Source organism: Mobula birostris, chromosome 21 (assembly GCF_030028105.1).
Source record: "Mobula birostris isolate sMobBir1 chromosome 21, sMobBir1.hap1, whole genome shotgun sequence".
NCBI lineage: Eukaryota > Metazoa > Chordata > Chondrichthyes > Myliobatiformes > Myliobatidae > Mobula > Mobula birostris.
Window position 1 is genome coordinate 3,521,622 of NC_092390.1, and position 12,431 is coordinate 3,534,052.

Here is a 12,431-nt window from a genome sequence, read left to right on the forward strand (position 1 = left end):
AATAAGATTGACAAGGGAGAGGCTGTGGATGTTGTGTATTTGGATTTTCAAAAGGCCTTCGATAAGGTGCCGTATATGAGGCTGCTTAATAAGATGAGAGCCCATGGAACTATAGGAAAGATATTAAAATGGGTGGAGCATTGGCTGATAGGCAGAAAGCAAAGGGTGGGAATAAAGGGGTCCTATTCTGATTGGTTGCCGGATACTAGTGGTGTTCTGCAGAGGTTGGTGTTGGGGCCGCTTCTTTTTACGACGTATATCGATGATTTGGATTATGGATTAAATGGTTTTGTGGCGAAGTTTGCGGATGACACCAAGATAGATGGAGGAGCAGGAAATGTTGAAGAAATGGAAAGGTTGCAGAGAGACTTAGTCAGTTTAGGAGAGTGGGCAAAGAAATGGCAGATGAGATACAACGTTGACAAATATACGGTTGTACATTTTGGAAGAAGAAATAATTGGGCAGATTATTATTTAGATGGGGAGAAAATTCAAAAATCGGAAGTGCAAAGGGACTTGGGGGTCCTCGTGCAAGACACCCGAAAGGTTAACCACCAAGTTAGATCGGTGGTAAGGAAAGCGAATGCTATGTTGGCATTCATTTCAAGAGGAATAGTGTATAAGAGTAAGGAGGTGTTGATGAGGCTCTATGGGGCATTAGTGAGACCTCATTTGGAATACTGTGTGTAGTTTTGGGCCCCCTATCTTAGAAAGGATGTACTGATGTTGGAGAGAGTTCAGAGAAGATTTATGAGGATGATTTCTGGAATGCAGGGGCTAACATATGAGGAGCATTTGTCGGCTCTTGGACTGTATTCATTAGAGTATAGAAGAATGAGAGGGGATCTCATAGAAACATTTTGAATGTTGAAAGGGTTGGACAGAGTAAATGTGGAAAGGTTGTTTCCCTTGGTGGCTGAGTCCAGGACAAGAGGCCATAGTCTTAGAATTAGAGGGTACCCAGTTAAAACAGAGATGAGAAATTTTTTTAGCCAGAGGGTCATGGATTTGTAGAATTCGTTGCCACATACAGCTGTGGAGGCCCGATCATTGAGGGTGTTTAAGGAGGAGATTGACAGGTATCTAATTAGTCAGGGTATCAAGGGATATGGGGAAAAAGCCGGAAATTGGAACTAGGCGGGTGAATAGTTTAGCTCATGGGGGAGCTGCGGAGCAGACTCGATGGGCCGAATGGCCTACTTCTGCTCCTTTGTCTTGTGATCTCCTGAGCAAGATGATATTTCAACATCTCCCATCATCCTACATTTTTCTAAGTAACATATATTTTCTTACAATGACCAACAATATGCAGCGGAAATGCAATTTCACGTTGTCAAGCACTGCCATCCCACTTGCATCTTCTGTAATTTGGGCATGCTGTCCTTGATGTGGGAGATGATGATGTCTGTTATATAATTTGAGGCCCATCACTTGAAGTGGGATCGCCTGATTTCAGAATATTTATTGCTGTTAGCTTTATAGGAAAGGAAAGGTCCCAAATAGAAGAGAAAGTAAATTTTAAATATTGTTTTAAATTATACATTAAAAATGACTAGAATCCATTATTGAGATTTGTGGACACTGGTTTGATTTGATCCTGATTTTGCTCTCTGGGATTCTGAAACCATAACCAATGTGTCGCGTATGTCAGGGTGGCACGGTAGCATAGCAGCTAAAGCAGTGCTTTGCAGCATGCCACCTGTCAGATGGGGTTTGATTCCTGCCACTGTCTGTAAGGAGTTTGTACATTATCCCCAGTACAGCTCTGATTTCCTCCCATGTTCCAAAGGTGTAGAGTTTGGGATGGTAAATTGTGGGCATGCTATGTTGGCATTAGAAGCATGAGAACACTTGCAGGCTGCCCCAGCACATCCCTGTCACAAGGAAACATCTCACTTTATGTTTCAGTGTACATGTGACAAAACTAAACTTTCTTTAATTTTAATTTTTCATGCTGCAACATCATTTGTTTTCATTTACCTTTGAAAGCCAGGGCTGTTATTGAGGAGTCACTGTAGTTGCTAACGCTACTTTTCTATTGCCTAATTGCAGCAGAAAGAATCATGTCCCCGAAAGTCACAACAGAGCTGTTGAAACAGCTGAGACAGGTGATGAAGCAGATGAAGGAGCCAATTCAAGCTCTGATTGTGCCTTCAGGAGACAACCATCAGGTACCCAGACCAGTCATCTCAACATTAGAAATAATTATGCCACATAGAATGGAATTGCTATTTAAATTGGTTACCTTTCAGTCCTTAACTGTATTCCATGTTTTCATTACATTCACCTTTTACATACACAATGTAAGTCTTCACACCTTTGCTGCCTTTCAATGAGGTTACACTACAGCATTGTTTTTTCCAGCTCTATCCCCATACTGTTTGATGTACTCAGTGGGGTTCGGAGATAAGGTAAGAATCTGAAATCAGTCAAAAACAACATAACTGAGATGAAGCAAAGCCTCTTCACCTAGCTGGCGAGGAACCTGTGGAACTCTATCCAGGACAGCTGTGGTAGCTCGTTATTGATTACATTCAAAACAGATTGATAGATTTCTGAAAATTAAGAGAAACAAGGGAGGTGGCTATAAGCTATAGGAGCAGAATTGTGCCATTCAGCTCATCAAGCCTGCTGTGCCATTGAATCACAGCAGATCGTTTTCCTTTTTTTTGGCATGTGCCTGCATGCGAGTCTGTGCGTGTGCGTCTGTGTGTGCGTGCATGCATCCATGATGATGTCTTTTTCATGGCTTTTTTTACAAGGTGCGGAACGAGAGAGACTGTGTGGCGTGCCACTCCTCACACAGACATTTTTGTAGTATTTTCCCCTTATTTTACGAGGTCGAGTTGTGATCTCGACACTCAACCTGGCACGGATGGAAAGCGTACTCGGGAGTGGACATGACTGGTTTTGAACCTGAGAACCTCTGCTCTTGGGTCCGGCGCCAATGTCATTGCGCCACCAGCTGGCCCACAGCAGATCTTTTTCCAACCCCATTCTCCCACAAACTTGCCATGACCTTTAATTCCCATACTAATCAGGATCCCATTAGTCTCCACTTTAAATACACCAAATGACTTTGCCTCCACAGCACTCTGTGGCAACGAATTCCAATTTGAAGGTTTGGGTGTATGTAAGTTGTTGACAGCGGAACACAATACTGGCAATCATTTCTTCACCTAGCTGAAGAAATTCCTCCTAATGTAAAGGGATATCCCTTTCTTCTGAGGCTTTGCCCTCAAATCCTAGACACTTCTACTAATAGGAACATCACCTTCAACATCCACTCTATCCAGGACTTTTTGTATTCAAGTTTCAATGATATGCCCCCCCCCACCTTATTATCTCTGAACTCCACTGAGTACATCAAACAGTATGACATCAGATGATTTCCTTTGGTGCCCATTGCCTTCAGTTTTACCAGGCACCTTGTTCGTCCATCGTCGACATCAGTGAGGACCTCGGCACCATTATGATGGTGTCGAGACTAGTGCGTGATTTGGATTTAAGTGAGGGAGAGTTGCGCAGAGTCAGCCTCACTCTCTCTTCCCAATTCCCATCTGGATCCAGTGACAAGACAGAGTCAAGACGGCTGGAGATGGGACTAGGCGCAGTGGATGACCAGGACATCTTCTGTGTCTTGTCCTACTCTACACGTTCCACAACACTTGCAGAGACCGCCTTCTTGACCGTTGGACCTTCCATTGATCTCGTCTGCTCAATCCGCCGGAGTCTGTCTTCACATGCTGGGATAGACAACTCCCTATCTCATTGAGGGTTTGAGACCCGTCGGCTACCCTCACCTGGTTTAGCCGGCTTGTTGAAGCTGTTGCCCAGGGTGTGGCCGCTGTCGCATGCAAACAGCTTCGGGGAGCCACAGGTGAGAGCTGAGTGCCAGGTGGGGACCAAAGGTGGACTAACCACCTTGAAAAGGACGCGACATGTTCCCCACCAGAGGTGCTACCCCTCCCTGACACCCCATACACGTGTTCCATCAAATGCTGCCTTGAAGGCGGGAGCAATCGTTGTAATCTTGCCTCTGGAATTTGGCTGTTGGCTCCATTGCTATGATAAGTTCTAGAGCTGGGTGGTCCTAGCAAAATGTAAACTGACTTCAGTGTGTAAGTGCCACATGGTGGATTGTCAACCACAACTACCATCACTTTGCTAATAATTGAGCACAGATTGGTTAACAAGATTGAATTTTGATTTTGATGAACAACACAGATCTAATTGATTTTCTATGCTGCTAGTAATGCTAGGTCTGTAACTTGTCCTTGGCTGGAAGTGCAGCTAATCCTAGAGCATGGCTCTTTAGTGCTATGCTGAAAGGATGTCTGATACTGTAGTGCTTGCTATATATATTGCCCTTGAACAGGGGAGGGGAAAAAGCTACAAAATGTACTCGATACAGCCCAGTCCATCACAGGTAAATGTACTGGATACAGCCCAGCCCATCACAAGTAAAGCCCTGCTCACTATTGAGCACATTTACAAAGAGCATGGTCGCAGGGAAGCAGCATCCATTGTCAAGGACCCCCACCATCCTGGGCGCCCCCTTCTCACTGCAACCATCAGGAAGGAGATACAGGAACCTCAAGTTCCACACCACCAGTTATTACTCCTCAACCACAGGGATAACTTCACTCACTCCAGTACTGAACTGATACCACAACCTATGAACTCACTTTTAAGGACTCTAAAACTTGTTTTCTCAATATTTATTGCAACTTATTAACTGTTATTATTTTTTTCTTTTTGTATTTGCACTGTTTACTGCTTTTTGCCCATTGGTTGTTTGTCTCTGTCGTGTGGGTTATTCACTGATTCTTTTGTGTTCCTTTCTATTTTCTATGAATGCCCATAAGAAAATGAATCTGGGTAGTACGGTATATGGTGATATATATTTACTTTGATAATGAACTTCCTTTGAATTTTTCAGCTATTTTTCCTTCCTATGTCAAATGTTTAATTGTTGACCACCATTCACAATTTAATATGATAGGACTGATCTGGTTAGTTATGAGGTTGCTTTGCTCTGTCTAGTAAATGCTGTTTTTGTTGCAGGCAAGGTGAGATGGGTTACTCCTGACATCAAGGCAGCTTTTGATGGACTGTAGTATTAAGGTGCTTGATAAAACTGAAGTCAGTGGGAAAACACTCCAATGGTTAAAGTCACAGAAAGGAGATACAGCTAGTCTTAAATATTACTTTCTACTTTTTTAAACTATTCTCCACTTTAGATGTTTCTTCTCGGATATTGCATTCTTGTATTTTATTTAAAAGGAATCACACAATATTTAGCTGATGATGAACTGGTCAGTTGCATTCTGTTTTACATTGCCATGTATATTATATTCAGAATCCATCCATTGTCTCAGTTTACTATGGATAATTATGATTTGTTTGCACCCACCGGGCAGCTTTCAGTCATAATTGCATTGCCCTTTAGTGACCTTTTGAGTAATATCTAGCTTCTCTGTTATTGAGACTAATAACTGCTTCACTGACCACAGACAATAGCTTTATCAATTAGCATAAAGTGGTTGATCTGCATTATATGATTATGTTCTTTGCTGTCTCTGTTAAATTCATGCTTGTTTTTCTTCTTAGAGTGAATATATTGCTCCGTGTGACCGTAGGCGTGAGTTTCTTTCAGGTTTCGATGGTTCTGCAGGTCAGTAAAATTTAGTGTCAAAATTCATGAAATGCTGACATAATCTGATATAAATAGATTATTGTGGCTGAGGTATTGTTTAAATGAATGCACTTTTAATGTATAATACAGCTGTGCATTTCCATGTGTATTAATCCAAAGATGTTCGTGTGTAATTATGATAAACCATAGACAGGTACCTTGAACTTTGGATGGGTTTCTGGAAAGGAAAACAATAATCAGCAATTCTTCTTGCAGAAAAAGAGGATGAGATGTAACTTTATAGAAGTGTATAAGATGATTAGAGGCATATAGTGCCTATAAAAAGTATTCAGCCCCCCCCCCCCACCACCCCGGAAGTTTTCATGTTTTATTGTTTTACAACATTGAATCACAATGAATTTCATTTGGCTTTTTTGATGCTGATCAACAGAAAGAGACTCTTTTGTGTCAAATTGAAAACTGATTTCTACAAAGTGATCTGGATTAATTACAAATGTAAAATACAAAGTAATTGATTGCATAAGTATTCACCTGCTTTAATATGGCATACGAAATCATCACTGGTGCAGCCAATTGGTTTTAGAAGTCACATAATTAGTTAAATGGAGATCACTTGTGTGCAGTCAAGGTGGTTCAATTGTTTGTAGTAAAAATACACCTGTATCTAGAAGGTCCAGCTGTTGGTGAGTCAATATCCTGACGAAAACTACACCATTTCTGGTTGGCTGCCAGTGACTGGTGGTGTTCCGTAGGGGTCGGTGTTGGGACCGCATCTTTTTATGCTGTACATCAATGATTTAGATGATGGGATAGATGGCTTTGTGCCAAGTTTGCAAATGATGGAAGACTGGTGGAGGGGCAGGTCACGTTGAGGAAACCAGTAGGCTGCAGAAGGACTTAGACTAGGAGGATGGGCAAGAAAGTGGCAAATGATATACAATGTTGAAAAATGCATGGTCACACACTTTGGTAGTTGGAATAAATGTGCAGACGAGGAGAAAATCCAAAGATCTTAAATGCAAAGGGACTTGGGAGTCCTTATGCAGAACACCCGAAAGGTTAACTTGCAGGTAGAGTCGGTGACGAGGAAGGCCAGTGCAATGTTAGCATTCATTTCAAGAGGCCTAGAATACAAGAGTAGGGATGTGATGCTGAGGCTTTATAAGGCACTGGTGAGGGCTCCTCATCTAAGAAAAGATTTGTTGGCATTGGAGAGGGTTCAGAGGAGGTTCATAACAATGACTCTGGGAATGGAAGGGTTATCATACAAGGAACATTTAATAGCTCTGGGTCTGTACTCGCTGCAATTTAGAAGGATGAGGGGGGATCTCGGTGAAACCTTTCGAATGTTGAAAGGTCTCGACATAGTAGAGGTGGAAAGGATGTTTCCCATAGTGGGGGAGTCGACAAGACAGCCTTGGGATAGAAGGGTGTCCATTTAAAACAGAGATGCAGAGAAATTTCTTTAGCCAGAGGGTGGTGAATTTGTGAAATTTGTTACCACTGGTAGCTGTGGAGGCCAGGTCATTGGATGTTTTTAATGTAGACCTTCATAGGTTCTTGAGTGGACACGGCATCAAAGGTTCTAGGGAATGGGGCTAAGGAGGGGGGAAAAGGATCAGCCATGATTGAATGGTGGATCAGACTTGCTTATGGACTTATGAAGACAAGAACACTCCAGTTAACTCCACAAAAAGGTTATTGAAAAGCACAAGTCAGGAGATGGATACAAGAAAATTTCCAAGTCATTGAATATCCCTTGGAGTACATTTAAGTCAATCATCAAGAAATGGAAAGAATATAGGACAGCTCTAAATCTGCCTAGAGCAGGCCGTCCGCAAAAACTGAGTGACTGTGCAAGAAGGAAACTAGTGAGAGAGGCCACCAAGAGACCTATGACAACTCTGGAGAAGTTGCAAGCTTCAGTGACTGAGATAGGAGAGACTGCGCATACAACTGTTCCCCAGGTGCTTCACCAGTCACAGATTTATGGGAGAGTGGCAAAAAAACTCACATGAAATTTCAGGTAGAGTTTGCCAGAAGGCATATGGGAGACTTTGAAGTCAGCTGGAAGAAGGTTGTATGGTCTGATGAAATCAAAATTGAGCTTCCTGGCCATCAGGCTAAACGCCATGCCTTCAAAAACACATCATCCCTACCGTGAAGCATGGTAGTGGCTGCATCATGCTGCGAAGGTGCTTCACTGCAGTAGGTCCTGGAAGACTTGTGAAGGTAGAGGGTAAAATGAATGCAGCAAAATACTGGGAAATCCTGGAGGAAGAAGATTTGTTTTCCAGCAAGACAATGACCCTAAGCATAAAGCCAAAGCTACACAGGGATGGCTTAAAAACAGAGTTAATGTCTTGGAGTGGTCAAGTCAGAGTCCAGACCTCAATCCAACTGAGGATTTGTGGCTGGAGTTGAAAAGGGCTGTTTCCTTACAATCCCCATGCAATCTGACAGCTTGAGGAGTTTTGTAAAGAAGAATGGGGAAAAATTGTGTCCAAATCTACAAAGCTGATAGAGACCTATCCACACCGACTCAAGGCTGTAATTGCTGCCAAAGGTGCATCTACTAAATACTGTCTTGAAGGGGGTGAATACTTATGCAATCAATTATTTTGTGTTTTATATATGTAATTAATTTAGGTCACTTTGTAGAGATCTGTTTTCACTTCGACGCAAATGAGTCTGTTTGTTGATCAGTGTCCAAAAGGCAAAATTAAACCCGCTGTGATTCAATGTTGAAAAACAATAAAACACAAGAACTTCTAATACTAAAATATTTTTTATAAGCACCGTAAACGAGGTGGGCAAGCCAGTACTTTTTTCATGAGAAGATGTAATTTTATAGTAATTGGAGGAATGTATAGGGGAATGTCAGTTTTTTTTAACCTGGAGAGTGATAAATGTGTGAAACACACTGTGCGGAGTGGTGATAAAGACAATAACATTGGGGACATTTAAGAGACTCATGGATGAAAGAAAAATAGAGGGCATTTAGGATGTTATAGTAAGTTTTAAGATTGGTACAACGTTGTGGGCTGAAGGGTCTGTTCGATGTTGTACTGTTCTGTGTATGGAAGGAAAAGTGAAGAGTGAAAAAAGTGAAAAGTGCCCCAGAGAAGGTCCAGATGAATTTCATGTGAAGTATAGAACATAGAAAAGTACAACACAGTGCAGGATATTGTACCAACTTTTTAACTTGCTCCAAGATCGATCTGGCTCTTCCCTCCTACATAGTCCTCTATTTGTATCATCCATGAATTATTTTGGTAATGAAAAGCTTAATGTGTGAAGAGCATTTGATGCCTTTGGGCCTGTATTTGATGGAGTTCAGAAGGATGAGGGGAGATCTATTGAAACTTACCTGCTACTTAAGGGCCTGGATAGAATAGATGTGGAGAGGATACTTCCATTCGTAAGAGTCTGGGATCTGAGGGAACATGTTCAGAATAACTGAATGATCCTTTAAAATTGTAGTGAGGAATTTCTTTGGCCTGAGGGCAGTGAATCTGTGCAATTCATTGTACAGAGTGCTGTGGAATCACTTATTTATCCCACATATATCAGAATATACAGTGAAATGCATTGTTTGTGTTAACAACCAGCACAACCTGAGGATGCGTTGGGGCAGTCTGCGAGTGTTGTTGCACATCCAATGCTAGCATTGTACGTACATAATATTCAGCAGAACAACACAGGCAACAACAATAAATCATCAACACACTACTTGTAAAGAATCATCTCTGGTGGATAGTGTAGAACTGTTTTGAGAGGGAGAGGGGCATTCAGTCCATGAACTTGCTCTCTCCAGTGCCCATATTTACTCCAGCACAACTTTAAACCATTTCTCAAAATCAGCTGCTGAACCCGTCAGCAATCAGTTGGTGAGTACATTGTGATTTGATTGGAGTGTAGGAAATTTGGTGACTGCATAAATGATTTCCCTACTAACTGCACTTTGTGCTTTAGTTGTAAATAATATGGAATGTGCTGAGGGTTAGCAATATGGTTAAGTAAACAAATTTCATGACACATGCTGGTGATAATAAACCTGATTCTGGTCTTCAGGTACTGCAATTGTAACAGAGGAGTATGCAGCCATGTGGACAGATGGGCGTTATTTTCTTCAGGCTGCCCAGCAAATGGATAAAAACTGGATCCTAATGAAATTGGGTGAGTGATTGCATGTACATTTAGCTTTTAAGAGATCAGACTAATCAATAATTAACTGTATCATGGAGTAGTATAAATTCTGATATGTGTAGCGTCCATCTGTACCTCCCCTGACCAGTGAGGGAAGTTAATTGTTCTGAAGTTTATTTCCTTGTGTACTTGCTCATTGTTGTGGATTATAGGTGCATGGAGTGAGCCATTTGGCCCATCATGCCTTTCCTGGCTCTATGAAAGAGCTTATCCAATTTGCCTGCCTTTAGTCCTCTACTGCAGTGATCCTCAACCACCGGGCCGCAAAACATGTGCTACCGGGCCGCGAGGGAACGATATGAGTCAGCTGCACCTTTCCTCATTCCCTGTCACGCTCTGTTGAACCTGAACATAGGGTTGCCAACTGTACCGTATTTGCCGGGACATCCTGTATATTGGGCTAAATTGGTTTGTCCCGTATTTCCCCTGTTAAGGTAGAGCGTTCCTATGAAACCTTTTGTGCCAAAATGACGTAAAGTGAAGAAGCAATTACCATTAATTTATATGGGAAAAATTTTTGAGCGTTCCCAGACCCAAAAAATAACCTAACAAATCATACCAAATAACACATAAAACCGAAAATAACACTAACATATAGTAAAAGCAGGAATGATATGATAAATACACAGCCTATATAAAGTAGAAATAATGTATGTACAGCGTAGTCAGGAAGATTAAGCCAAAACCAATTAGTGGAAAAAAAAATCGGTACGTACGCGCATGCGCACGCCACGTATGCCCACGCCATGCATGCGCAAGGCTTCATGGTCATGGTAGTCTTTCTCAGGGTAAACACATGCTGGTGAACACAGCAGGCCAGGCAGCATCTATAGGAGGAGGTACAGTTGACGTTTCGGGCTGGGACCCTTCGTCAGGATTTGACTGCTACCTTTGTCCCTTATTTGGGAGTGAGAAAGTTGGCAACCCTAACTGTAAAAGACATGTTGAGGTGAGTTTAACCCTACTTGAACACTCCACCACCCCCCCGGGTCGGCTGGTCAATAGTAAACTGGTCCGCGGTGCGAAAAAGGTTGGGGACTCCTGCTCTACTGATCAGACTTCATTCATGTGGGTGATCTGTATTTAGACTTGTTCAAAATTGCAGCTTCAGTTACAAGCATATTGCATATTGTGATGTCCTTAAGTCACAAGTAAATGGGAAACTTGGAAAAGGTCCGCAAAAGGAAAGGAATCGCTTGAAGTTTTGACCCAAAATGCTGCCAATTTCTTTCCTCCCAAAGATGGTACTCAACCTGTTGAATTCCTCCAGCTGATTTTGTTGCTCCAAATTCCATCATTTGTAGTTTTTTGTATCTCTTCGGATACACTATTTTTGTTTAATTTGGTAATCTTACTCTGTCTGGGAAGCTTGATCTTTTCTCAATATTCAGCATTTTGTATGTTCACTTTTCAGGCTCCGTGTTGTGTAAAATTTACAGGATTATATACTCTGTGGCCACTTTGTTAGGAACAGGAGATGTAGTAACGTGGTTATGTGAGTTACTGTCACCTTTCTGTCAGCTTGAAGCAGTTTAGTCATTCTCCTGGACCCCTCTGATTAACAAGGCATATTCGTCCACAGAACTGCTGCTCACTGGATTTTTTTTTGTTTTTCACACTATTCTCTGAAAACTCTTGTGAGAAAATCCCAGGAGATAGCAGTTTCTGAGATACTCAAACGACTATGTCTGGCACCGACAATAATTCCATTGTCAAGGTCACTTAGATCACATTTCTTCTCATTTTGATGTTTGGTCTGAACTACAACTGAACATCTGGATCACGTCAGCATTCTTTAACAAGCAGGTGTAGAAGTGTACCTCATAAAGTGCCCACTATTTGATACCTGCCTAAAATTGTGAGTTGGAATATTTGTGCCGATAGTTGATTTGTTTTTAAATGTGCTTGGAGTTGTCCATGGTTGAGTGGGCAATGACAGATCACGCTGTTGAATGTGAAGACAAAATTCAAGGCTGACTGCAATGCAATACCAGAAGAGCACTGTGCTGTTGGAGGTACCATCTTGTGGAAGATGTGTTGAAACCAGAGACTTATCTAATCTCTCTCAAATGGATATAGTAGATTCATTGACAATGTTTTAGAGAAGAGCTGGTGAATTATCAAAGGATCTGAGTGAATACTTCGATCAAGTAACCTCCCTGTATAGACTGATTAATTGAACATTATTCTGTTATTGTAGTGGAAACTTGTCTAGAAGGATGGGGGAGATCTCATTGAAACTTTTCAGATGTTGAAAGGCCTAGACAAAGTGGATGTGGAAAGAATGTTTTCCAAGGTAGAGAGTCTAGGGCAAGAGGGCACAATCTTAGGATAGAGGGGCGCCCTTTCAAAACAGATGCAGAGAAATTTCTTTCGCCAAAGGGTGGTGAATATGTGGAATTTGTTGCCACATGCAGCTGTGGAAGCCAGGTCATTGGGTGTATTTAAGGCAGAGATTGGACATGATATCAAAGGTTACGGGGAGAAGGCCAGGAACTGGGGTTGAGGAGGAGGAAAAAGGATCAGCCATGATTGAATGATGCAGCAGACTCGATGGGCCGTT

At 41.9% G+C, this 12,431-nt stretch overlaps 1 protein-coding gene across 3 annotated transcripts in view; it reads left to right on the forward strand.

Annotated features, from left to right (window-relative positions):
• Positions 1 to 12,431, forward strand: part of xpnpep1 (X-prolyl aminopeptidase (aminopeptidase P) 1, soluble) — a 122,417-nt gene that overhangs the window by 8,160 nt on the left and 101,826 nt on the right. For all 3 annotated transcript variants that reach the window (XM_072238881.1, XM_072238880.1, XM_072238879.1), the window contains 3 exons: positions 2,053 to 2,171; positions 5,614 to 5,677; positions 9,734 to 9,838. In XM_072238881.1, the coding sequence (XP_072094982.1) occupies positions 2,064 to 2,171; positions 5,614 to 5,677; positions 9,734 to 9,838 (277 nt within the window). In that variant the 5' untranslated portion in view covers positions 2,053 to 2,063. The remainder of the gene's footprint in view (positions 1 to 2,052; positions 2,172 to 5,613; positions 5,678 to 9,733; positions 9,839 to 12,431) is intronic.